The sequence below is a fragment of the Malaclemys terrapin genome, chromosome 7 (assembly GCF_027887155.1).
Source record: "Malaclemys terrapin pileata isolate rMalTer1 chromosome 7, rMalTer1.hap1, whole genome shotgun sequence".
NCBI lineage: Eukaryota > Metazoa > Chordata > Testudines > Emydidae > Malaclemys > Malaclemys terrapin.
This window is the reverse complement of record NC_071511.1, coordinates 52,804,828-52,832,497: the sequence shown is the minus strand read 5'-3', so window position 1 is coordinate 52,832,497 and position 27,670 is coordinate 52,804,828. Positions and strand designations below refer to the sequence as shown.

General features: G+C 49.5%; 1 protein-coding gene across 5 annotated transcripts in view; it reads left to right on the top strand.

Moving 5' to 3' along the window:
• Positions 1-2,310: 2,310 nt before the first annotated feature.
• Positions 2,311-27,670, top strand: part of RNF123 (ring finger protein 123) — a 128,939-nt gene continuing 103,579 nt past the window's right edge. For all 5 annotated transcript variants that reach the window (XM_054033815.1, XM_054033814.1, XM_054033816.1 and 2 more), the window contains exons 1-11: positions 2,311-2,393; positions 9,826-9,966; positions 10,812-10,896; positions 13,371-13,450; positions 14,414-14,511; positions 15,963-16,017; positions 16,363-16,448; positions 17,412-17,498; positions 19,674-19,741; positions 24,048-24,173; positions 24,897-25,011. In XM_054033815.1, the coding sequence (XP_053889790.1) occupies positions 9,885-9,966; positions 10,812-10,896; positions 13,371-13,450; positions 14,414-14,511; positions 15,963-16,017; positions 16,363-16,448; positions 17,412-17,498; positions 19,674-19,741; positions 24,048-24,173; positions 24,897-25,011 (882 nt within the window). In that variant the 5' untranslated portion in view covers positions 2,311-2,393; positions 9,826-9,884. The remainder of the gene's footprint in view (positions 2,394-9,825; positions 9,967-10,811; positions 10,897-13,370; positions 13,451-14,413; positions 14,512-15,962; positions 16,018-16,362; positions 16,449-17,411; positions 17,499-19,673; positions 19,742-24,047; positions 24,174-24,896; positions 25,012-27,670) is intronic.

Genomic DNA, 27,670 nt, shown 5'->3' with positions numbered 1-27,670 from the left:
TAAAGTGTGTATTAATGTTTATATTTCAATTACAATTTCCAACCAATGACTCAATTGGTAACAATGCATGTGACCAGTTGACCACTAGGGGGGTGTTGGGGAAATTCAGAGGGGTGTAGGGAAATCCCTGCCTGCATGGGCATGGGCGACAGGTTTGTATAATTTTTGGTGGTGCCCAGAACAGGTTGAAGCAGAGCCGTCCCGTCCATAGGACATAAGAACATAAGAACAGCCGTACCGGGTCAGACCAAAGGTCCATCTAGCCCAGTATCCTGTCTACCGACAGTGGCCAATGCCAGGTGCCCCAGAGGGAGTGGACCAACAGGTAATGGTCAAGTGATCTCTCTCCTGCCATCCATCTCCATCCTCTGACAAATAGAGGCTAGGGACACCATTCCTTACCCATCCTGGCTAATAGCCATTAATGGACTTAACCACCATGAATTTATCCAGTTCTCTTTTAAATGCTGTTATAGTCCTAGCCTTCACAACCACCTCAGATAAGGAGTTCCACAAGTTGACTGTGCGCTGCATGAAGAAGAACTTCCTTGTATTTGTTTTAAACCTGCTCCCTATTAATTTCATTTGGTGAGCCCTAGTTCTTGTATTATGGGAATAAGTAAATAACTTTTCCTTATCCACTTTCTCCACATCACTCGCGATTTTATATACCTCTATCATATTACCCCTTAGTCTGAAGAGTCCTAACCTCTTTAAGCTCTCCTCATATGGGACCCGTTCCAAACCCCTAATCATTTTAGTTGCCCTTTTCTGAACCTTTTCTAGTGCCAGTATATCTTTTTTTAGATGAGGAGACTACATCTGTACGCAGTATTCGAGATGTGGGCGTACCATCGATTTATATAAGGGCAATAATATATTCTCAGTCTTATTCTCTATCCCTTTTTAATGATCCCTAACATCCTGTTTGCTTTTTTGATCGCCTCTGCACACTGCACGGACATCTTCAGAGAACTATCCACAATGACTCCAAGATCTTTTTCCTGACTTGTAGCTAAATTAGCCCCCATCATATTGTATGTATAGTTGGGGTTATTTTTTCCTATGTGCATTACTTTACATTTATCCACATTAAATTTCATTTGCCATTTTGTTGCCCAATCACTTAGTTTTGTGAGATCTTTTTGAAGTTCATCACAGTCTGCTTTGGTCTTAACTATCTTGAGCAGTTTAGTATTGTCTGCAAACTTTGCCACCTCACTGTTTACCCCTTTCTCCAGATTATTTATAAATAAATTGAATAGGATTGGTCCGAGGACTGACCCTTGGGGAACACCACCAGTTACCCCTCTCCATTCTGAGAATTTACCATTAATTCCTACCCTTTGTTCCCGGTCTTTTAACCAGTTCTCAATCCATGAAAGGACCTTCCCTTTTATCCCATGACAACTTACTTTATTTAAGAGCCTTTGTGAGGGACCTTGTCAAAGGCTTTCTGGAAATCTAAGTACACTATGTCCACTGGATCCCCCTTGTCCACATATTTGTTGACCTCTTCAAAGAACTCGAATAGATTAGTAAGACACGATTTCCCTTTACAGAAACCATGTTGACAATTGCTTTGTGGGCCCCTGTGTTTCAGGGGTGTGTGGGGTTCAGGGTTGTCCGGAAGGGTTAGCAGGGGCGCCTGGCGCTGGCAGCAGCAAGCGACCTGGCCCCAGCCCGCCCTGCTGGCTCCCAGTGTTACTTGGGGGAGGCAGCAGAAGCAGGAAAGAAGTGGAGCAAGGGCTTGGGGCCAGGGTCGGGGTGGAGCCAGGTCGCTTGCTCCTGCTGTCGTCAGGCCCCCTGCTAGCCCCCCAGGCTTCCCTGGACCCCACCTGCCCAGTCTGTCCTCTGGACGGGATGGCTCTGATTAAATATAAGCCCAAACATTGGTGGAGCTAGGCCCATGTTCCTAAATATTGGTGGAGCCTGGGAAGGCTGGCTATATTTTATATAGATAAGCTAACATAATATGCAGATAAGGGAGCCCGCAATCTCCACATCCCTGGCCCCCAGATCTGACAGCGCGCCCCCCAACGGACCCGGATCCGGACTCGGAACCAGCTCCGGGCCTGCTGCAGGGCCGCTCCGTGCTGCACCGACCGGGGCCCCTCCAGGTTCAGCACGGCACGGAGAAGCCGAGATCCCGCAGTTCCCGGACACTCGCGAGACACCAGGCGCTAAGGCTGAGCCGGCGCTCTCCCCCAGCAGGGGGCGCTGCGCCGCCAGCCCAGCCCAGAGCTCCGCCCACGGGGAGCTGTCGGTTCCGCCAATCAGGCTGTCCGCGCGGAGAGGCGGGGCCTGTGGCGCGGCCCCGCCCCGGCCGCAGTGTCCCTGCCGGAGCTCCGTCCGTAGCCGGGTGGTTGTTGTGGCTGTTGTGGCGCGGGCGGGTGAGTGTCTGCGGGCCTGGCCCGAGCCCGGCTCCTGAGCGCCCTGGGCGTTGTAGCTCCTGGGTGTGTTGGGGGCTGCCCCTTAGTGGGAGCGGACGGTCGGGGGCTGGAACTGAGGGGAGGGGGTCCTGGGCGGGAGTGGATGGATTAGGGGCTGGTGTGGGGGGAGGTGTCCTTGGGCGGGAGTGGGGGATGGGAGCTAGTGGGGGGGCCTGGGTGGGAGTGGGTGGGTCGGGGGCTGGTGGTGGGAGCAGGGGCCCTGATGGGAAGTGGGTGTTCCTAGACTAAAAGCCCATGGGCTCCCTCAATAAAAGCAGTGAGACTGGTGAGTTACCTTTGCACCCAGCTGAAGCCTAGGGTAGTTCAGCAGGGAGCCTGTGCCTTCTGGGAGCAGGAGAACCGCGGTAGATTATTCAGGGTGATGGGGACTAAGTGACCGCTGTGCTGGGTGTAGAGCTGCTTGCCTGGGGGCTAGGACAGATGTATCTGCAACTAGTGCAAGCAGCCTGTGGGCCTTGGAGCCCAAGTCCATCTTCTGCAGTCAGCTTTGCTGTGCTGCAGGCCCAAAGAGATGGCTCTAGTATGCATGTGGGAGCACCTCTGGGGTTCCCCCTTTCACTTCAAAAACAACAAGGAGTCTGGTGGCACCTTAAAGACTAACAGATTTATTTGGGCATAAGCTTTCGTGGGTAAGAACCTCACTTCTTTGGATGCATAGAGTGAAAGTTACAGATGCAGGCATTATATACTGACACTTGATACTTGACTGCTATCCCCTGATACCTTTCACTTCAGGCATTCATTCACTTTGTTCTGCATGAAAAGTGTGTTGTATAATCCCCCAGTGTGCAGCAATGACCTTTAGGTAAAACATGAATTTTCTGACAGATTAACTAAATCTGAGTTTATTTATGAAAATTAATTAAAAGTGGGCTTTTTAAGAACTTTCTCCAGCATTTGACCTGTTGTTCCTCTCTTTCTTGCTAACAAAGGGCTGGCTTTCTGTATCGTTGAAGCTTGTTGCCAGCTTTCCTCAAATGTATGCTGAGGCCTGGTCTACACCTAAAATTTATGTCAAACTAGCTACATGGCTCAGGGCTGTGAAAAATTTCGCGCTGGCACTTGGGTTGACCTAACCACTGTGGTCGCAGCCAGGTCAATGCTACAGCAGTGTGTCTCAACCTTTTTGTGCTGGTCACCCTGCCCTCCCCCCCCCCCCAATTGTGACCCTTGCCCTTAAATATCATTAAGTAAATTATGATTAATACTTAGGGCTGGCGAGCAAGGCCCCATGCCACATGGGGCCCCATAAAGCTAAGTTACATGCTTCAGCCCCAGGCGGGGCTTTGGCGTGGGCCCAGGGTGTGGGCCACCCAGCCCGTGGGTCAGTGTCAATGCTTCCGCATCCAGTGTTGGCTCTGCTCCCAGAGACGATTGCACGTGCCTTCTGTGGGATCCCACTCTTTAGTTTCTGCCCTGGTCCCCTGCAAGTCTTACTCCGGCCTTGCTTGTGACCCCTTTAAAACTCCTGCAATCTCCAGGTTGAGAGAAACTGTACTACAAGAACAGAAAAACCCCTTTAGTCACTGTAATAAGTGTCTACACTACAGAGCTACAGTGGCATAGCAGTTGTGCCAGTGTAGTGCTTATAATGTAGACATATGCTTAAAAGATTGGGTTGTAAGGTAAGCAAAGTTTGTCTTTCTGTCTTGCCTGTTATATTACAATTTTCCTTTCCTTGAAATGACTGTCAGTTCATATAACTTACCATAGACAGAAATTACTTATACTCTTAGTAAAAATGGTTGCAGTTTAACTGGTGTGGGGGCCTTTGTTTCCAAGAGGACTGAAGCTACAGGCTGTTGTCAAGAGAAGTGGCCTCCATTTCCCTAAAGCCTCTGGCAGTTTTGGAGCTTGAGAGCCAGTGTGTGATACAAGCCACTGGAATGTAGATTAGAATGGCTTTTCACTATAACACCTGGTTTTAAGACTATTTTCTTACTGTATGAAAAGATAAACATGTTTTAAGAGGGCACTGGAAAAAAGGAATGCTGTTCTCCTGTGGCCCATAAGAAGCCCTAATAATATTGAGCAAAACCTTAATTGCAGCCTTCCCATTCCCCATAAATACAGAATGCATAGTATGGCAACAGCAGGTAGTCCAGGCTTTGTTGTAACCTGTGAGGGAGGTGAGTGTGCTGTGTAGCGTGTTTCATTATTTGGAGTCAGTAGGAGGTTTAGTGTGGTATGGAGCCTGTTGCTTTCTCTGGAAGTGGTGCTACATGGGTAGTTTGGTCCAGATAAGAGCTGTTCCATAACTTGCTTTTTAGGGTTTGCAGTAGAAGGGATATCATGTGTACCGAGTCTTAGTCCCTTTTAAGCACAAGCTTTTGTTTATGGCTATTATAGTGGCAATAAGGGCAGTAAAGTGGGCTGATCTCAGAACTGCCTGCTCTGATCATCTAGTTGATGAAACTGGCCTCATGAAGTGAGGGACAAAATAGAGGTAAGACAAGTGGATCATTCCTCACACGCTGGAGGTCACTAGAAGAGGGGGGTATAGTAGTGAGAGAGGCTGTGGTAAGGACACACTTGTGTGGGCATCATTATACTTTATCTCGTAAAACAGCCTAAAAATTTACTGTCTTGTGAATGCTGTTGTGTACTGAACAGATGTCTCCACTAGTCACCGATTTCTTTCCTGAGAATTTACAGATTTTACAGAACTTGTTTGTTTCTTATGTGCATTATGACCTTTTACATGCCTTCACTGAACAACTTCTTCTCTTGTGCTGCTACTTCTGTTTGGCCTTTGTGGCACTCCTCACTGTTTTTCCTAGTACATGCTAACCAAAGTCAACATGTGCCTTTGGTAGATTGCTACAAACCACTCCATCTCCTCTCCCAGATAGTTATCAAATATCTTGGACCTCACCAGCTCTAGCACTAATCCATAAGTACCCAGATTCTAGTCTTTCCATACTGAGAATTGGCCCTCTATACCTGTGCCTTGCTTCCTTTTGCATTAAGCAGTTGTTAAATTAATTGCAGTGGCAGCGGTTCACCTTTCATGCTGTTGCTATCATTTTTCTTAACGCTTGTTGGGGACTCTGTCAAAATTCTTTAGAAAATCCAAAGTGCTATACATTGGTCCCTGTTCTGCTGGGTTTTTTTAGCTGTTTTAAAGTGTTCTGGCAGGTTAAAATAAGTACAGTTTTGAGAAGGGTAAACTGAGTTCCCTATCTCATAATACACCTCAAGGTGTTGTATTAACCTGCCTTTACCTGGTTTTCACAGCTATTTTTTCTGAAGCTAAAGTAAAGTGTCATGCTTGTTGACCGTTCCCAAACAACTTTTTTAAAACTGCACATGCAGCATAGCAACTAGCTTTAAGGGTAAAACATGGAACTGGAAGGGATCTTGATATGTCTAGTCCAGTCCCCTGCACTGAGGCAGGGCTTAGTATTATATTCTGGACCATCCCTGACAGATGTCTAACCTCTTCTTAAAAATATCCACTGGCAGATATTCCACAACCTCCCTAGGCAATTTGTTCCAGTGTTTAATTACCCTGACAGTTAGGAAGTTTTTCCTAATGTCCAACCTAAACCTCCTTTGTTGCAATTTAAGCCCGTTGCTTCTTTCCCTATTCTCAGTGGCTAAGGAGAACAAATTATCACTCTCCTTTTAATGACAACCTTTTATGTATTGAAGACTGTTATGTTCTCGCTCAGTCTTCTCTTCTCCAGACTAAACAAACCCAGTTTTTTCAATCTCTCTTCATAGGTCGTGTTTTCTAGACTGTAGATCATTATTGGTGCTCTCCTCTGGGCTTTCTCCAATTTGTCCACATCTTCCTTGAAGTGTCGTGCCCAGAACTGGACACAATACTACAGTTGAGGCTTTATCAGCTCTGAGTGGAGTTGAAGAATTATTTCTTGTGTTTTGTTTACAACACTCCTACTAATACAGCTGTCACGGATCCACAGGATTGGTGCTTGTCCCTAGTTTTGGGACACGCTGTAGGACAGGGGTGGGCAAACTACAGTCCGCCAGCCGTTTTAAGCTGGCCCTCAAGCTTCCACTGGGGAGTGGGATCTGGGGCTTGCCCCACTTGGCACTCCAGCTGAGGAGTTGGGGGCCACTCCACGTGGCTCTGGGAAGCTGTGGCATGGCCCCCCTCCAGCACTCCAACCGGGGAGCAGGGTCGGGGGCTGCTCCACGTGGCTTCCGGAAGCAGCTGCATGACCCCACTCTGGCGCTCCAATGGGAGCTGCAGGGGTGGTGCTTGCGGGGCGGTGTGCAGAGCCGTCTGGCCGTGCCTTCGTGTAGGAGTCGGAGAAGGGATATGCCGCTGCTTTCGGGAGCTGCTTGAGGTAAGCGCCGCCCGGAGCCTGCACCCCTGAGCCTCTCCCAACGCCCCAACACCCTGCCCTGTCCCTGATCCCCTTCCCACCCTCTGAACCCTTGATCCCAGGCCGGAGCACCCTCCTGTAACCCAAACTCCTCATCCTCAGCCCCACCCCAGAGCCCACAACCCCAGCTGGAGCCTGCGCCGCTTCCTGCACCCCAACCTCCTGCCCCAGCTCTGACCCCCTCCTGCCCTCCAAACCCCTCAATCCCAGCCCAGAGCACCCTCCTACACCCCAAACTCCTCATCCCCAGCCCCACCCCAGAGCCCACACCCCGAGCCGGAACTCTCCCCGCCCCTCTGCACCCCACTCTCCAGCTCAGAGCCCCCTCCTGCATTCTGAAGTCCTTATTTCTGGCCCCACCCAGAGCCTGCACCCCCTCCCGCACTCCAACCCCAATTTTCTGAGCATTCATGGCCCGCCATACAATTTCTATTCCCAGATGTGGCCCTTGGGTCAAAACATTTGCCCACCCCTGCTCTAGGAGGAACCTCTTCAGTGTGCCGGACCCCCTAAGGCCTCACCCATCCTGCACAGGATTGGACTCTTTAGACTGAACTTCTGGTGCTCCAGCACTCCTGCCTCACCCCGTGAGCTCTGTTAAAGCTAGTTCACATGAGATGGACCCCGGTAGAGACTTGTACATTCTTTAGGGATTAATGTGCCTCTCCAAACATTTGCAGTGACACTTCAACACCATTGTCAAAACAGTCAGGTTTATTAGTCAACTGGAACTCAGCTTAGGAAGTCCTTAGAGTAGCTAATAGAACTGAAAGTTAAAGCATAGCCCAAGTCCATTCTGATTAGTCAGAGCCCAGACAAGCGCTCTCTCTCTGTCTGACCTCCTTGGTCAGTTCCCAGGTGAGAGTCCCAACTCCTTCCAGCAGCCAGGTCCTATTCCCCGCCACCTCACATCTCCCGGCCTTTGTTCTCAAGCTGGGGGATGTTAGTCAGTTTTCCTACTGAGAGGTGGGGAAATCTATCTCCTTCTGGGTTGTTGGTTGCTAGACATTGATGTCCTGGTGACTGGTTTGCTATTGTTTTCTTGGCCAGGCTTTTCCCAATGACTCATTTAGTCTGACAGATAGGCAACATTCATATTGTACCTGAGTCACTTAACCTGCCTTGAGAGCAAACAGTCCTTTCCCACCCACTGGGTATCACTACTATGTATAGGAGAAACTGAGGCACACAAAGATTCATAAAAATTACCGAAAATTCTCACATCCTCACAACATCCCAGAATGATTATTATTATTATTATTTTTTTTGCAATAGTATTACACTGTTGACTCCTGTTTAGTCTGTGATGTGCTATAACCACCCCATCCTTCTCTGCAGTACTTCTTCCTAGGCAGTCATTTACCATTTTGTATTTGCACAGTTGATTATTCCTTCTGAAGTGGAGTATTTTGCATTTGTCCTAATTGAATTTCAATCTGTTTAATTCAGACTTTCTCCAGATTGCCAAGATCATTGTGGCTATTATAGAACACACGTGTGTTGCTTTCATTGTTGGGTTCTTTTCCGGCTCTCAGATGAAAGCTATTCTGGGGGTTTAGTACATCCTAACTTTGAGTTGTTCCCATAATTTTGTTTTTCATTACACTCCACTGGAGAGGTGAGAGAGTGCCCCACCATCACAACAGTTCAGGGCAATTGTGCAGTAGGGATTGTTCCATTGCTCTGGTGGAATTGGAAGAAATCCTGTTTTCTCTCTACAATCCCTTGTTTCTTCCTTTGCTGCCTGTTGGCCTAGCAGTCCCAACTTACCTCCCACCAATGGGCTTCCTGCGGTACTTAAATTGTTGACTTGGGTCTCAATTTTTCCTCTGAGCTGCCCTAGTCTCCACCCACACTTTGCTTGGTGCTGTTTCCACTGGGTGCAGGCACTTGCTTTGCACTGCCTGCTTCCTGTCTGCTCCTTTTCTTCCAAGCAGGGAACACACTGAAGTTGATCAGACAGCTGTTCTCCAAAGGACTTGTGGGAGGATTGTAGTGATTTTCAATAGAGTGTTTGCTCACAAACAGTAGATGCACAGCACTTGTGAGCCAGAACACAGCTGGCAACTGACACGTCTGCTGTCCTTAGCAGCAGCCTTTAAACAACGTGGGTGATGTCTAGAGAACCGTGCTTTCTGCCAGTGATCTGCTCAGGGTGAGAACTTGGGTACCTGTGGGTAGCTCTGAGGTAGTACTCTGTTCCCAATATTACTAGAACTCAATCAGAAATATTCAGGTTATGCTAGGTTTTCACCTTGAAAACTGCTTCACCAGTAGCTCATTCACTTCCAGCCAAATTAGTTGCTGTCCCTGTAAAAACCCCTTGGGTGCTCTATGGCTCCTCTGCTTTGTAAGCGATGTGGTTCTGCTTTTGTCTGGTTCAGGCTTCTCTCTGCCTTCCGCCATCCCGCTTGTACAACCTGTCAAACAGAAGAATGAGATGTCAGTCTATTCCTATCTCTGCGGGCATGTGGGGTATTGTCAGGATGAGTGTGGGAACTGCTAGGTTGGTATTTGTTCCACATGGCTGTCCCTGAGCCCCTTCTCTAATGAGGCGTGTCTATGCTGGGCACTGATGTACTGCTGCTGCCCAGTTTCTGCACAGTAGTTCTAGGTGTGGGGCAGCCTAATCTCTTTGGTGGCTGTAGAGCCCATGGGGGGCGAGGGCACAATCTGGTGCATGCAGGCGCTGAGTCGCATGACCTGGGTCAGGTGCTGGGTATGGCTGAATTACAATGTGTTATGATTGCCTTGTCTCCCACTCCCCCAGGCCTCAGGTGAGACTGAGGGTGGGGCTGGCAGCCTACTCCAGTTAACTTCCCTGGTTGGATGGCAAGCTCTTCGGGCAGGGACCCTGTTAATTGACTGACATCATCATGTACACGTTCAGTGCCATGTTGGGCACTTCTAAAGCCAGGGAAACCTAAGTGACAGTCTGTACTTGCCTCTGATTCATAATGATGGGCAAGAGCTAAGGGACCTTTCTCACCAACAAGTCTCCTTGCTCCTAATGACAGACTGGTGTGCCTTCCTGTTTCAACTTTGGCCTCCGTGGTGGTTCACACAGCTGTGAAGAATGACGTCGAGAGGTGCTGGGACTGCCTTTTCCCGGAGGAACTACAGGCTAAGCAATGAGTCTGAGAAGCCCAAGGTCACAGGTACGTGCCCTTGCATAGTGTGTAGATGTGCGGGTAGGCTGGCACACCTGTTTCCTAGGCTGAGTTCTTCACAAAAGCCAGTTAGCAGTTTCTAGTTGACACTGAGGATTTTCCCCACTTCCACCCTTTAGTGCTGCCGTACCACTGCCACCTCCCCAGTGTGACAAGAGTAGCTGCAATTTGCACTGGGGCATCTTACCCCACTTTTGGGCAGGGACAAGCTGTCCTGGTGCCAATGGCAGTGAACTTACTTGTTGCCCCAGTGCAGCTGCACTGGGGGCTGCAGTTGGGCAAAATTCCAGGGCAGACAAGATCCAAACCCTTCCTAAGAGCCCAGAGGGGTTTTGTCTCCTGGGGTGGGGGCCCTTTTCACTGCTCTAAGAGCTTCTCCCTCTTGTCTGTGTCCAAGACTCCCTTGCCACAGTGGTTTTCCTCTGCATGCAGCTCCTCTACCTGAGGCAAAAGCGTGATGCCTCAGACTCCTTGTCTTCACCCCTTCTGACTGGGGGAGCTGCTTGTGCAGTACTTTGAGGCTGCAGGGGATTATAGTTTTCATCTGAACCCCTTTCTGGGCAGCTTATATGTCCACCAGGAACTCATCTTCCCATTTATAAGTCCAGTGTTTCTGGGTGCAGCATCAGAGGCCTTGAAGTAAGAAGCTGTGCCAGTGTTGTGCAGATGATTTTCCTTTGGGTGAAGTAGAGTGTAAGGGCTTGTCTGTATGGCAAGTTAATGTGCGACAAGCTGGGCTGTGAATGTACCATAGCAAAGAAGGTGCAGTTGATATTTCTGAGGTGTTCTTCCTGACTTCCCATTGCTTATCTTTCTTTTGCTGTTCATTACAGGGATAGTGAACAGCAAGCTGCTGAATGACTATCTGCACCGCATCTTTCCCAGTGCTGATGGGATCCAGCCTGCAGCTGCTTACAGGTATTGGTTGCCTTCTAACTCTTACATGGCGAGTGAAGCTGCACCTGCCTTCCTCCGGACACGTCATGACATGTTGGCCTGGGAGATCCTTTCCAGAGTCAGTCAGTAACAAAGCCTCTCTGTGATGCTGGCATTAGGGAAAAACAAGCCAGTGGAAGTGCATTGTATTACAGAAGTCTCTTCTTTAATGGCACTCACAATTAGACTTCAGTGCCTGACTTATAGAATTGTGCACATGTAATTGCAGGCCTAAGTTGCTTGGAGATGTACAGTAAATGTAGTGGTTGCATGTACTTAGGGCCAGCTATGCATCTACCTGATCAATCATGCACACGCTTGCCCAGTTTGCTTATGCAGTGACAAGTGCTGCAGAAATGTTGTGTAAGCATTTGTGAAAATTGGGCAGTCAGTGCCCTGTAAACTAGACACAATGCTACTATTGTCATGTGTAATACAGAGACACTTCTTATGACAGTAATATTTCTTCTGTTGTCTCAGTCTTGGGAGCACTGTATGGTGACCTCTTTATTACTAAAACAACGAGGAGTCTGGTGGCACCTTAAAGACTAACAGACTTATTTGGGCATAAGCTTTCGTGGGTAAAAAACCCACTTCTTCAGATGCATGGAGTGAAAATTACAGATACAGGCATAAATATATATTGGCACATGAAAAGAAGGGAGTTACCTTATAAGTGGAGAACCAATGTTGAAGGCCAATTTAGTCAGGGTGGATGTGGTCCACTCACAATAATTGAGGAGGAGGTGTCAATACGAAGAGAGGGAAAATGGCTTTTGTAGTGAGACATCCACTCCCAGTCCCTATTCAAGTTCAAATTGATGGTGTACATTTGCAAATGAATTGTCCATCCACCCTGACTAAATTGGCCTTCAACATTGGTTCTCCACTTATAAGGTAACTCCCTTCTCTTCATGTGCCAATATATATTTGTCTGTATCTGTAATTTTCACTACATGCATCTGAAGAAGTGGGTTTTTTACCCACGAAAGCTTATGCCCAAATAAGTCTGTTAGTCTTTAAGGTGCCATCAGACTCCTTGTTTTTGTGGATACAGACTAACACGGCTATCTCTCTGATACTTGGTATCTTTATTATTAGGTGTCATCTGAAGGAAATTGCTTGTGCAGGGCAAAAGTAAAGTTAGACACCAAGCTGTGGCATTGAAATTCTTTTTATGCTTTCAACTCTGCTTCACATTCCATGGGTCAGAATCTTGGGGCCTCTTGTTGCGTAACTCTTGTGTTCAGCTTTGCCACTGGAAGGCCTGTAGGCTCGGGGTGGGTACAGTTGCAGTTGGAATGGTGTGGAGCCCCTCTGGTGAAATGTTCCTCTTTCTGCCTGGCTGTGTTTAAAAGGCGCTGGGGGTCACATTCCTCCCACTATGCTTAGATTCTGAGCTCACATCTGATCTGTCATCACCTCTAAAAATAACACTGGGCCCTCTTGGCTGTTGGTAAGCTGAGGTTATGGGGGGAGGAGGGAGGACTGTCTCATGTTACTTTACCACAAACTTTCCAGCCAGCATGCCTTGGAATATTCCATTTGCACCAGCATGTCAGTTTTCAAAACTCCAATTCTTTTGTTTGACTGGAGCCTTAAGGGCATAGGGGCTGATGACCAGGAAAGGATGATTGATCCAACAAACTGGCTTCTGTTTGGTTTTCTCCTCTCTGCTTCCCTGGACTTAGCTGAGAAGTGGAAGGCTGTTGCCTGATCCCAGTATGTTACTATCTCAACTCAGGTGCAGACAAACAGAGCTCTTGGCTAATGGAACTTGCCATATTGAAGCAGATCTTCTAGGCTGCTGTGCTCTCTGGTAGTGGTCTGTACTGTGCTTGGGTGGAGCTCCCTTTAAACATCCGCACAGCTATCTCATTATCCTCCTTCAAAGCCCTCCTGCAGGTGCGCCAAGACCAATTCCTGTCATGCTGTCCAATACTGTTTCCTTGAGCGCCCCCATCTGTCTGTCTACATTGTCTCTCGTTTTATATTTAGATTGTCAGCTCTCTGGGCCAAGGACTGTCCTTTTGCTCTGTTTGTACAGCACCTAACACAATGTGTTCCTGGTCCATGAATGGGGCTTTAGGCACTGTGGTAATAGTAATATAGTTGGCCAGTTTCACAGTACTCTCCATGGAATTGCTTCTGACCTCAGCTGATCAGCACCAAGACTTGAGGGCCTTTGGTAATTTAGCTTATTTCTCTGCAAACACTGTTGTTCTTCATATGTCTCAGCCTTTGATCCTAGCATGCCTGTCTGCCTCAAGTTCCTTCCGTTAATGATATGTAACACAGATAAGTGGAACTTATTACTGTGAGCTTTACTATAAATAGCAGCAAAGGACAATGCGGGGGACAGTCAGGCAGCTCTGGCTTACAAGCTACCCAAGGTGTGAACTCGTTAAACCTTGGTGACACACTGAGTTTTGAAGGGCTCTCTTCTTTATTCCCAGGAAGCCACTGACATTCCAGAACCTGCAGGAGCACCTCGACAAATTGCTGGCAGAGGACAGTGGTGCGGAGGACAGTCGAGGTAGGAGATATTGGGTGTCTGCTCCTCTTGGAGCTTCCTTGTGTGCCTTATTGGGAGAAGAATCAGTCTCATGGGAGACTGATTCCTAAATGAGCTTGGTTCTTGCTTTCCTATGTTCTGATTCATCATCTATTTAACTCCTGGATTCTAAGCACTTGTGGGCTAACCCTGCAACAGATCAGTTCTTAGTTGTAACAACCATGTTTCCAGATGGATAGTGGGGTGCTTGCTCCAAAGAATGGACAAACTCATTATGCAGTGGACTCTTGTTTGGGCAGGTGTGTTGGAGACATCTCCTTAGCAATGATATAGCAAGCTCTTGCTGCTGAGATTTCATACTGCAGAATAGCTGGAGTGTCCCATTCTTCAATGGAATAGGCAGGCTTGTTGATAGTCTCTGTGGCTTATTCTTCTGATGCATTCCTCTACTGTTGTTGAATTTCCTCAGCCCCACGCTTTTACCTGCCATGATCTGAGGCGTTTGTTCCCTCCCCCAGTCATTAAAGCACAGTCCATAAGAGGTGATGCTTTGCCTCTTCATGTATCTAGTCATGAGCCTATACCTACAGTGTGAGTGTCTTGCTACCACTAGATGGGAATGTTTGGTCTAATGTTTGGCTTGGGGTTTAGCTTTGATGGCCTCCAGACTGTTTTGAAGCTACTGAAACTGTTGGGATACATTTTCAAGGTACTATATGAGACTGGGCATGTGACTTGGGTGCTGCATGGCTAAAACATGCATTGCTTTGAGAACTTCTGTTTAAATTCCACCCTGAGCCTGCTGCCTCCTGGAAGTGCTGATAATCTGATGCTATAACTCTGTTCTACTGCTCCTCCTCAGCTGCAGAATCCAGGTGTTCTTTTCTAGTCTATACCATGGCGTCCACGAAACTCTTGTACTACAAGTGCCACGTGTCTTTCTCTGCTGCTCTGACTGGCTTTCATGCCACTCTCTCATTTCAGATCAGATATTAGAGGGGCGACTTGGTCCCTCTACTGTGGTGTTGGACCACATCAGTGGTTTTGAGGGACTCCTCCTGGTTGATGATGACCTACTTGGGGTGAGTGTGACGAGGAGCACAGTGTGTGTGGAATGGCCCATGGGGATTTAAAGGTCTCTCTTCAGGCCTGTGTTGTCCTCTTGCAATATGTTCTTCAGAGCAAATCCCCCTGCCGCCATTTTGGTGTGTTAAATGATGTTCTGGGAGGCTGTAATACTCCTGAATGAAACAGATTCTCCAAGAGGAGGAGTTCTGGCAGTGCCTTCAAACTGCATTTTGGGCAAGCTGCTCCTGCTCTGGTATTATTGCATAGTCTGTATGAGATTGAGGTGGTTCTCAATTGTTTTTTGAAATCACCTCGAGGTTGCATTGCACTTAGCCTGTATTCTGTGATACTCAGGTGCTGCAGGTTCAGTCAGTGAAAGATCAAAAGCAGCATGCAGGGCCATTGGGTAACCAGAGGTCTCTGGTCAGCAGGGGCCAGGCAGTTCCCTCATCGTTCCCTTCACTAGCCTGTTGTCCATTCTCACTCCCTGGTTCACTCCCAACATCCATTCCCCCTGCTCCTGCCATGGTGCTGTGGGAGCCCCCAACACTGCACTGACTTGTTCTCTCCTCCTTCACTTGCTCTACCCCATTGGCCAAGCAGTCCTGCTTCCTGCCACCCCCATTGAGCCCTACTGCCTCCACTTACTGCAGCCTTTTCTCCCCCAGCACACTCAATGAAAAAGCAAACTGGCCCAGTCTGCTGGGATCTAGCAGATTCTCCACCTGCCTTCAACGATCCTGCCCCTCACTGCCCCCTTATGTCCCTTGCCCCATGCTTACACCTCTATCTCAATCTCTTGTTGTTCTTCCTCCTCGGTCCTTCTTGCTTTGCCCACCACCGCCCCATCTCTATCCTCCCCTGGATCTAGAGTGCGTTGTCAAACTGATGTGTGTGTAAATTGCCTGTCACTCCCTGAACCCCCATCTCCTTGTCTGCCCTGAAATCAGGAGTCCCTTAGAGCATGGGTTGTCATTTCTCAGTGTCCGGAAAGAACCCGGTGGGAACCCTAATAAATACTCACTAATCCTTGTCTCCAGGCTGTCTATACTGAATCTGTGACTTCATCCTAGCTTCACATGGCTTATCTAGGATCCAGACATTTCTCCCGCTCCTCCTTGTACTCTCAGCAGCACCTGCAGCAAGCTATATTTACTTGGTGGTGGCTGCTGCTGCTGGGTCCTCCTGGTGCTGCTGAGCTCCTACTAAGCTCCTAACGTATTTGCAAACACCATGCGTTATGGGATGTATGCAATCCAGCAGCAAACAGTCTGGAGCTACCTGAAGATCCTGGGAATTGATATGCTTCCTTTGATAGCAACTGTCTCCCTGACTTATGATGGAAAAGTCTCCCCTGTGACTTGGGCTGCATGCAGTGGGAAGTGCCAGTGGTGGGGCCTGGGCTGGGGGAATCTATGGGCCTGCCTCAGCTGTACAAATCTCCCTTGTTTGTTCCTTGGTTCAGGTGATTGGCCACAGCAACTTTGGCTCCATCAGGGCCACAACCTGCGTGTATAAAGGTAAGTGCAGTGAGTGGATGGTGTGGCTAGAGAGCCTGCCATGGCAGAAGGGAGTTGCAGGTTACCCAGCTGGAGAGGCAAGGGTGTTTGTGATATGCTGCAGCCTCATCAAGCCTTTAAAACCCCAATCCTTCCACTTGGTCTGTGGGGATGGAAGGGAGGGAAGCCATTGTCTGATACCAAATGGGAGGAGTTGGCAGAGGGGGTTGGGCTTGACTTTAAGGTCCCCCGGACATCACATCCTCTCCTGCAGTGGCAGTGTAGCTGCCTGCTCTTCTGTTGCACTGAGTTTTTAGCCTGTGCTGTCTGGCTCTGTCATCGCTGCTCTTCTCCTCTCTCTTACAGGGAAATGGATCTACGAGGTGCTCATCTCCTCCCAAGGGCTCATGCAGATTGGCTGGTGCACTCTCAACTGCAGGTTTAATCAGGAGGTACTGTAACTGCACAGCTCTGCAGCCTGTTCCTGGCCTGCATGCTGAGGTCGGGGGGCGTGTTCTGTTGGTGCGCTAAAGCTACTTCCCAGCACAGTTTGTACACTGTAAATGTCACATCTTCATAAAATAATAAAGACCTCATAAAAGCGGTTTCTGCTGCATTTGCAGACTAGAGGGATTTGGAGGACACCTGCACTGTACCCGTGTGTTATGGGCTCATGCTGGATACACAACTGGGGACAGCAAATGCTGCATCTCAGGATACATAGGGCTCCCTGCTGCTCTCTCCTCTGGCACCCTGTTAGCATGATATACAGGGCTGATGGGAACAGTGGTGGCATCTGAGCCTCAACATGGTTCTTGACAAAAAATGCTACATGGCTTCTCAGGCTGGTATAAGCAAAGCCTGGTAACTTTTGCCAGGCATTTGGGGGCTGTTTGTTTCACTTGGAGTCTGGCCTGCCTGTTTTCAGTTTGTCCTTGAATGTTGATGTGTGATTGGCAGGGTGGACGGGGAGCAGCTGGTGGTGTCTCACTGGCTAGAGTGTTGGGTGTGTGGTTTGCTCCTGTTCTTTTTTTTGGGTTGAAGGTCAGTGGGGTGGTGGTCTGTAAAAAGGCATAGGAAGTGGGAGTGCAAGTGCCACTGGGTAACAGGATCTTTGAAGGCGCTGTGGGAGTGCAGAGAGCAATCTGCTGCTGCCCTGAGAGGATCACAGGTGATGCTCTGTGTTAGACTACAGATCTGGGGGCTGTGTGTGTGTCAATTACTAGAATTATGGTCCAACGCTCTTCTCCTTCCCCCAGCAGAGTGCTCATGCTGCTGAGCGCCAGAAAGCCCATTTTCTCTGCCCCATGGCTTTGCTCCCATTGCAGTGGCTGCCCCTCTGGGTGTGAGGTGCTTGGGATGGGCTCCTTGCGCCCAGACAGCTTGACTCTATTCTTAGCCTCCTCTCTACACAGGAGGGGGTTGGGGACACTCCGGATTCGTATGCATATGATGGAAACAGGGTGCGCAAGTGGAATGTCACCACCACCAACTATGGTAAAGTAAGTGCCTGCGCTCAGTGGCTCCCAAGAGGGAGCTCCCCTTTGCTCTTGGGCCTTCCCACCAGGTCACAGGTTAGGTCGCTAGTGGAGCACTGTAATTGCCGGGTCTAGCATTCCCCATCTGCAGTGATGAGCTCTGCAGAAGCCTTAATTGGCATCGGCAGTGACACAGAGGTGATGAGAGGAGCAGGCTCTGCAGGAGGGCGTGCAGCAGTTAGCAGAGCCCCGAGAGGCAGTGCTGCTCTCAAACCACACTGAACCCCATCATCGTCTTTGTGAATGCCAGCTGGGGATGAGCTGCTCTTTCCTTTGGGCAGGGAAAGAGAAGAGCTAGCAGAGCCATGTTCCCTTTAAAAGGGAAGGAAGAAGGTGGTCCCCTGAACTTTGTAAAACACTCCCGAGTGGTTTGGTGAAACAAGGGGCCAGCCCCAGGTGAGCTTGGGGATGCAGGCAGCCTGATGATCACTGACCTGTGCTCCTGGTAGCACATTGCACCCTTACAGCACCTACGTATTCAGACCTAGCTGCTTGGCCATCTAGTTTAGTTCAGTTCACTGAGCAGCTGCTGATGGGAATGAACCTCAGCTTGGCGCTGTTACTGCTCTTGGGAGGGCACCATTTGGATTGCTCCTTGTTAAACAATGCTGCTGCCCTGTGGCTAATTCTACTGGGTTTGTGGGTCTGACAGTCATGGTCCTACGCATAAACCTAGTGATGGCCAACAAGGAGAGCCTCTGAGTGTTGTGTGCACAACTGTGCAGAGGTGGCTGACGATGCTGTGTGAGCTTCTGTGGGAAGGAGAAGTCCCGTGCTTTTCTCACTAGACTTGGCCAAAAAAGGTTGCTGGAAAACAACCCAAATTGTTCTCTTTGCAAAACTGAAATCTTCACTGTGAAAACTTCTGATTTCTGTCAGGAAAGTCAGAATGAGTGCTCCTGGCTGTGCCTGTCTGCAAGGCTCAGTCTTAGAGAGACAATGATTCTATGATTCTAAGGTGAGTGAGGTCATATCTCTTATTGACCAATTTCTGTTGCGGACTGAGACATGCTTCTCAGGTCTGTGAAATGTACTCCAAGTGCCACAGCTAAATACAAGGTGGAACAGATTATTGAAGTAGTTTAACGCATTTCAAGGGACCATTCAAGGTGAAGTGGCCTGTTAACAGCCCTCCGTTCATAGGGAGGAAAGGAAGGGCATGGGGAGCAGCTGGGGGAGGTTGGTAGTGGGTTATAGATTATTGTAATAAGCCATAAATCCAGTATCTCTATTCAGCCCATGATTTTTAGAGCCTAGCAAAGTTATGAATTTAAGCTCCCAAGCTTGTCTTTTGAGGGAATTGTGCAGGCTTCTTTGAGGATGAGGACTGAGAGGTCGGATATAGAGTGATCACTTTGGGAAAAGTGTTCACCCACAGGTGCTTGGGTGTATTTTGTCTTTGGAAGGCTCTTGACATCTTTGCTTTCTGCAAGTGAAATTGACACAAGCTTTTCCGGGGGGCTGCTGAGACATAGTGCCTGGTCCCCCACCAGCTCTGGGAGGCAGAGCCTCCCACTGTACAGACTATCCTGAGGTGAGGGACCCCAGTTTTCCATGGTGTCTGACTCTAGGGCAGCCTGGCTTTGCCAGAGCTTCCAGGGCCCCTGCTGTGGAGCGGGGAGCCCTGACTCTAACTGGGGATGGCTCCAGGGGCCCTGGAAGCTCCTGAGAACCTTGGATTGAGCCCAGACTTACAGGGCTTCCCAAACTGCCTGCTGAGAAACCAGGAGCTTGGAAGCCCTGAGACTTTCTTGGGATCTGTGACAGCACTGCCATGTGGACTGCCCTGGGCCAGGGACCCTCAGGGCTTCCAGACTCATGGGCAGTGGGCTCCCTAAACTGACACTAGTGTTTGTTTTGGAAACATGTCCGTGTTACTGAAATCAATTTGGGGTGTGTGTGGGGCGGATTTCTGGTTCATGGGACACTTACACGAATTTTGATTCATTCCTTTTTGTAATGAAACCAAATTGCAAAAACGCAAAATTTCCCATAAACCCCATGTTTTGGCCAGTTCTTCTCTTCCCAGTCCAAGAGTCTGGGATAGGTATCTGGTCCTGCTCTGGTTTGGGAATATCTAATGGGAAGCTGGTCGAACACCTGGATAAGCCTCTAAACCTTTTCTTTCTCTTTCTGCAGTCCTGGGCGGCAGGAGACATCGTCAGCTGTCTGATAGACCTGGATGAGGGGACCATTGCTTTCTGCCTGTAAGCATCTTTGCAGGGCTCCCTGCTGCATTGACTAGCCCTGCTTAGTGTAAATATTCCTCTTTCCTCTATTCTCAACAGATGCTGCCAGGCCTTGGTTGAGCTCCTCCTGGCAACCGCCAGGAATATTGTACTCCCATGGCTGAATCCTTGGCCAAAGTAGCAGCTTGGTAGGGTACTTACCCTTTCTCCCTGGCTCCTAATAGTCATGGAACGCAAATGGTTTACTTCTGAGCATGACTTAAAGCATGGGTAGGCAACCTATGGCACGCGTGCCAAAGGCGGCATGCGAGCTGATTTGCAGTGGCACTCACACTGCCCAGGTCCTGGCCACCGGTCCAGGGGGCTCTGCATTTTAATTTAATTTTAAATGAAGCCTCTTAAACATTTTAAAAACCTTATTTACTTTACATACAACATAGTTTAGTTATATATTATAGACTTATAGAAAGAGACCTTCTAAAAACGTTAAAATGTATTACTGGCACGCCAAACCTTAAATTAAAGTGAATAAATGAAGACTCAGCACACCACTTCTGAAAGGTTGCTGACCCCTGACTTAAAGGGTCTGTCTTTGGTGCAGAGCTAACACAGGTGAATGGCGCTTGGGTTAACCTAGCCCAGATGTGAGCAGCCACACTGCGAATACCTGGTCAAGTTATTGGGTCCACACCTAAGTTCCCTCTAAGCTGCGCAGTCGCACAGCAGCCTATTAAGTGCCGTGCAGGCACTCAGGGCTGTGGCAGGGAGAGATGCCTCTTCCCCAGCCCTGGGCCTGCTGTCGCTGGGGGAGAGGCACCCCTCCCCACTGACCCTGGCCCCGGGCCTGCTGCGACCAGGGGAGAGGTGCCCCTCCCCACCGGCCCCAGCCCAGCCCCGGGCCTGCCACAGCTGGTGGAAAGGTGCCTATTCTCCCCAGCCCAGGTGCTGATGCAGGGAGAGAGAGCTGGGGGAAGTCCTCTTTCCCTGCTGTAGCTCTGGGGCAGCCTGTCCTGCACCCGAAACTCCTCATTCCTGGCCCCACCCCAGAGCCTGCAACCCCAGCTGGAGCCCCCACACTCTGAACCCCTTGGCCTCACCCCCACCATGTGAATTTTGTGACACATCACCTCCATATTGGTGCACATAACAAAATTCGTTCCGCACATGTGTGTGGGGGAAAATTAGAGGGAACACTGGTCCACACTGGTGCTGCACTCCTCCGAGTGTGTTGCTAGGACTACTGGGGGCATATCCCATGGTTCTTAGCACTGCAGTAAGCTGAGATGCTCTGATCGTTTTGCAGTGAGTCATGGGAGAACTTGTCTGTCCTGGGCACATGAGGAATTGTGGGAAGGTATTGGAGTACTATTGGCATGAACCTGCTTCCTTACTGCAAACTGGATGGGGTACAAGCCCAAGTGAAAGCAGCACCTGGGCTTTAGCCTATAGCCCCAGATGAGCTAGCTGGTCTGGGTTGAAAGCTCTGTCAAATGTAGGTCAGAGGTTTGTTTGTACCTGGGAGCCAGGTTAACTTTGTAGTGAAGACAGCTTAAAGCAGCCCAGGGGTTCAGGCTGTGCCTTCAGGAGTGGGGGAGTGCCACTAGGCAGGCTAGGTGTGGTGGGGAATCACTCAGGGCTCTGGGTCAGGTGTCTGAGGCGTTGCATGGAGTTCTGCACCATCGCAATATTGCACTTGTGAAAACTCCCCCTGCCCCATTCCATGGACTCCCCTGCAGCAGTAGCTGTCTGACAGATGCAGAGCTGCTGCAGGCACACAAAGTGGTGAGCAGAGGGACTGTGCTAATGGGAAGGGCAAATCTGCATCAGATCTTGGTTTTAAACTTCTAAAAGGCTGGTACAAAGCTAGAGAACTAGATGTAGGTGAGTGCTGGAATTAGTTGTTAAAGGGAGCTGCAAAGCAGACTGCGAATGGGGCTTGTTCTTTGCACTGTCTAGTGGCTACAGAAAGCCTGAAAAGTGTCTTTAGAAACACTTTTTTTTTTCTGCTTGTGTTTTCCATGAGAAATTCCATTCATGTCTAGCTTGGAAGACTCTGGGGCTGGAGAGCTAGTAAAATAATAGTGCATGACGCCGAAGAGTGAAAGTTGAGTGAGTGAGGAAAGGGAGCTCCAGTCAGACTGTCTAATGCTGCTGTAAATTGAACAGCTGTTTATCTTCAGTGACTTTGTTAAAGAGTCTATCCCCAGCTCTCTGTTTAAAGGGTGAGAGTTCCAAATATGCCACCCACACCCCCAGCCATCCTGTCTGGGGGAGGGGTGGTGGTGGGGGAACCCTTGCAAGCTGCCTTTGGGCCTTTTTTGCTGCTTTCCAATGGATAATCTCTTGGGGAAAAAAAAAATCCCTTCAAGGTCACCTTTAAACGCAATCCCAGGCAGCTATGTGATGAAGGGTAGATGAGCTCCCCCTTCTGGGGCACTTGAAGTGTAACAGCCTGCACTCCTGTTCCCGTTGAGTGTGAGGCACTTTCTCCGGGGCCAGGGCAAGCTGGGGCTTGCTGGGCTTGGCTCTATGACAGCTGGTTGATTGGCAAAACAGGCCCAGTGGAGTGTGGCAGTATTCTCTCCAGGGAATGGGAATCTCCGGTGTGGAGCAAACTGCTGCTGGGTGCCGGCCAAGGGAGAGGAGTCCAGAAAGTGATGGGCGTTTCTGATGCACGGCAAGGACTGAATGCAGGTGCTTTGTGGAGAAGATGCTCTAAGGTTGCACAGTAGTACAGACTGCAGGTGTGAACTGCAGTGTCCACAAAAGTACTGCACTGTAGCTGCGGTGTGGACGCTGCTGGCATGAACTGCAAGGTGCCTAGTTTGCTCTGTACACACAAGACTATGTTAATGTGAAATGGAATAATGGAAGCATAGGACTGGGAAGGGACTTCGAGAGGTTATCTAGTCCAGTCCCCCGCACTCATGGCAGGACTAAGTTCACGTCCGCAGTGTCCAGTGCAGTTACATCACAGCACTTCAGTGCATGCTGCAGTTTGCACCCCTGTAGTCCACATGAGGGACTGTGTAGACAAGCCCTTAGCTTCCCAGTCGGAATGGGAACAGCTCATGGCCCCTCCCTCCTAATTACATTGGCACCAGGATTTGCTTCCTCCTGCTGGGAACTGGGAGCAGCACCATGAGAACACATTGCTGTTGGACCTGGTGGGCAAAGCACAGAGCACTTTCTGGCCCTGAAAAGTAAAGCCTATGGAGGGGCTGATGTTGAGAGTTCATGGGCGCTGTGGGTGCCCAGCATCTGCAGACCAGGCCCTGCTGGAGTCCGGCTAGGCACAGGGCCCCTACTCGGGGGGGGAAATGTCCTTCACCCAGGGGTGTCTGTTTTTGGTTTTCCTTGCTAAACAGGTTAGCAAAGTGTTACCCTGCAATGCCTGTCCCAGGCCAGGCCCCTGCACATGTCCTGTGGGCTTAGTGCTGGTGGCATGGCACAAGCACTCTGCGGCACAATGGGACTGAATTCCATAGCAGTGCTAACATGGTCTGTCTGTGACATCCCTCACGTTCCCACCCCCCAGGCCCACAGCCATGGCTCTGGAGAAAATCCTCTTCAACATAACTTGCTTGATTTTGATGCTGGGTTCTTGTTGTGCTTGCTGACTACAGGGACCTTGGCAGCACCTATTAGGCCCAGGCCTGCCAATCTGTGTTGGAGATGGGGCGGCTTGTAGCCAGCATCAGCAGCTCATCTGCAGCTGCCTTGCTGCTCTAGCTGCACTTGCGGCTTCTTGGCTCCAGTTCTACGTCTCTGACCCCCCTCCCCTCCATTGCCTGGCACCATAGATCTGTGCAGGGAGCATACACAGGGGACCAAGAGGCAGCTGCAGGCAGGTCCCAGCCAGGCAGGGGGACAGGAAACAGGATGTGGGCAGCCTGATCAGCTGTGGAATTTACCCTGTGCTGCAAGTTGAATGCTGTGGCTGAGGAATCTGAGATCTGCAGGGCACTGACATAGATGAACAGGGCAAATCACACCCGCTGAGTGTTATCTGTGGTGTATTGGATACCATTATTGCTACATATTCCGTTCATGTTTTCAGGGTTACCTCAGCACTAAAAAGGCTAGAGACACATTTTCTGAATGAGATTCTGGAGCGCATGTCTGGTATGGATTCATGGGCCCCTGGTGCTTGGTGGTGATTTCCGTATCTGCCAGTGCACATCTCCCCCTTGCTGTGTGATCACAGTAAATAAGAGAAGTGTCTGGTCTATTGCCTCCTCCTCCAAACATGGTCTCTGAGATGGATCAACCACTAACCTCTTCCAGGCTAGTTAAGCCCCATGGAGGCTGTCTCTTCTTTCAGGAATGGTGTGTCTCTGGGAACAGCTTTCGATAACATCACCAGGGGAGCTGGCATGGCGTATTTCCCCGCTATCAGCCTCTCCTTTAAAGAATCAGTCGCTTTTAACTTCGGCAGCCGCCCACTCCGATATCCTTTCACAGCAAGCCTGGGGGAAGAACAGCTGGCACCTAGACCATTCTGGGTGAGGGGTGCTGAGTGCACAGCCAAACTCTGCAATCCATGATCCTGCCCTCGCTCATCCTGCTCAGATGCGCTCTTCGCAGCCCCTAGGGTGGGAAGTTAAGCAGGTGTGGCAATACGAAGGGCCTTCTCCTGTACTGGGGGTGTTCCACTTTGCTCTCAAGTGAAGTGGGTATAATGCTGTCTCAGCTGTAGGCTGACTGGTCTTGAGTGCCAAGACCCCTTCACTGTATCTTACTCTAAGTGTAGAAGTCCCAAAGGGGCCAGGAGTGTGGGCCCCCTTTGCTATGGGCCCTTCCCATCCTCCACTCTGGGCTGAGGGTGCTCTATTGTATCTCCTGGCATGGCAAAACTGCCTCACATTGGTGAGAGGGTTGGGAATGGCAGCCCATAGCTGTGTGGCTCTCGGGTCTGAGGAGCCCAGAGGTGATCTCAGTCACTGAGATGCAGAAGAGCAAAGTCTGAAATACTTGTACTTCCTTGTGGCCTCTTGGAATGTCTGTGCCCTGCTTGGCACACAGACTTGCAAGCATGGGGTGGCCTCAAGCTCTGACCAGAGACTATATGGACTGTATAATACAGCACATGCATGGCAGTCTCCTTGCGGAGCCAGTGGGACAGGTCTTCTGTTGTGTTCTGGCTAGTAGACTTTTCTTAACACTCCAGCACTTATCCGGTGGAGGGATATCGCCCCCTGCAGGACCCGCCCAGCATGGACCTGGTGGAAGCTCACAAGCTGTTGGGCTATCTGAAGAATGTTATTCACATTGGGATAGACGTGTTGGTAAGTTGGCATCATCAGGTTAGTGAGGCTAAGATTCTAGGAAATTTGTGCTGCTGCCTTCCCTCTGCCTGGCACTTTAAAATCTCTTAAAACTCTGAGGATACTCTCTACCTTCAGTGGTATGTGTTTGTGGGGGCTCCTGTGACTTGGTGACTCCTAATTGCCTATCACTCAAAAGTTGCAATAGGTCATCTCTAGCTTGTTTAAAATATTTTTTGTTTGCAGTGGTGTTGTAGCCATGTTGGTCCCAGGACATTAGAGACACAAGGTGAGTGAGGTCATGTCTCTTCCACCAACAGAAGCTGGTCCAGTAAGAGAGAAGTTTTCGAACTGCACAGAGGAGTTCTTCAGGTCTGGGAAAGGTCCTCAGTGTCGCAGCTAAATACAAGGTGGAACAGATTAAACATGAGGTGTTAACACACATTGCAAGAAACCACTTTAAACAAAGTGGTCAATTAATACCTCTACAGTATCAGAAGCGAGCTCCCCACAGACCAGGACCCACAAACTCAGAGGCACCAGACTCTGGCAGAATAAAGGATGCAAAACTTCAGACATAGCTCCACCGTTAAGATGATCAGTACCCCCATAACACTTTTTAGGATCCATGGGTCCTACATATGTCTATCACAACCTGTGGTATACCTCATCCCATGCATCAAATGCTCCACAACACCAATGTAGGCAAGCTTGTACAGAAAAATGATAAAAGATCAAAACACCCTCGCACTTGTGGGGAATGCCTTTCCCAAAGCGATCTCTCAATGTCTGACCTCTCAGTCCTCATCCTCAAAGGAAACCTGCACAACACCTTCAAAAAATGAGCTTGGGAACATAAATTCATAACTCTGCTGGACTCAAAGTCCTGGTCTACATGCAAAGTTGGGTCGTTTAAGCTGCCTTGTGTTGACCTAGTTGTGCATGTGTCTACCCTTAAGCGTGTGTCCTACTGGTGTAAGCACCCTGTTACAGCAACTCAGCATCACCACTTCCCCAAGGGGCACCGAGCCATGGTCGATGTATGGAGGTGGCTGCAGCATGAATGTAGACACTGCATTACTTATGTCTACCCTAACAGTCCTTCAGCAGCCGTCCCACAATGCCTGACACTGACTGCTCTGGTCACGATTGTGAACTCCACTGCCCAGGGGTCACAGAGACCGGAAGGCCCCCCACTACATCTTTAAAGCCGTGTGAATTTTTGAAATGTCTTTTCTTGATTGTCTTGACGAGCACATCGAGCAGCTCTCTATTGTGTACGACTGCCCAACTCATCATGCCAGCTACGTGCTCCAGGCACTCTGGCTTGGAGTAGACAGGAGCTATTGGATTCCTGGGCCTGTTGGGAGAAAAGGTTCTGCAGGCACAGCTACGGACCAGTAGTAGAAATCTGGACATCCATGAGCAGATTGTATGGGGGATGCAGGAGAAGGGGTATGACAGGGACCAGCACCATGCTGTGTGAAAGTGTAAGAATGCAACAGGTGTATCAGAAGGCCAGGGAGGCCAACAGTCAATCCATTGCCAAGCTGTAGACCTGCCGCTTTTACAAAGACGCATGCCATACTCTGCAGAGACCCCATCACCACCCCACAGACCATCAGGGATACCTCCAAGGAGCCTGAGCCTTAGGCCCCAGGCGTGAACAGTGAGGAGGTTGAGGAAGAAGAGGATGGGGAATGTGTGACTCGGGGGTCCAGATATGCCACGAGCCAGGACCTGTTTGAGATTCCACTGCAGTCCCAGCTTTTGAGCATGGGCGAGCCTGATGTAGGGGAAGGAACCTCAGATAAGTGTGTAATTGTGTTTCCCATTACAATGCTATACCGATGGTGCTCTCATCTTAAAAGGACACAACTATCAACTTTTCATTAATTTACTTGTACAAGAAGAGGTAGCGGTGGAACAAAGAGGTAGCATTATCATCTACTTTTCAGTGCCCTGTAGAGTTAAGCAAGGGTGGTGGGAGGGCACACCAAGCAGTTTATGTACACAGGTTCCTTGAATCTTCCTGAGAGATTTTGGTGAAACTTTCATGGAGGTTCTCTGCAATGCTCTCCCAAAGGTTTCTAGGGATGACTGCCTTATTACTTCCTCGGTAGGACACTTCCCACTGCACTCAGCAATAACTTCAGCAGGCACTGTTTATTTGCCTCACTCTTCACAGACTAGGTCAGCTCCCAGACTACTGCACTGGGCAGCACAGTATGGAGAGAAGGTGAGCAGCCCTCAGTGGTGAAAACAGGTTCAGGACTATTTAGAAAAGCTGGACATGCACAAGTCCATGGGGCCGGATGCAATGCACCCGAGGGAGTTGGCTGATATGATTGCAGAGCCATTGGCCATTATCTTTGAAAACTCGTGGTGATCGGGGGAGGTCCTGGACGATTGGAACAAGGCAAATATAGTGCCCATCTTTAAAAAAGGGAAGGAGGAGAATCCGGGAGCTACAGACCGGTCAGCCTCACCTCAGTCCCTGGAAAAATCATGGAGCAGGTCCTCAAGGAATCCATTTTGAAGCACTTGGAGGAGAGGAAGGTGATCAGGAACAGTCAACATGGATTCACCAAGGGCAAGTCATGCCTGACCAACCTGATTGCCTTCTGTGGTGAGATAACTGGCTCTGTGAATATGGGGAAAGCAGTGGACGTGATATACC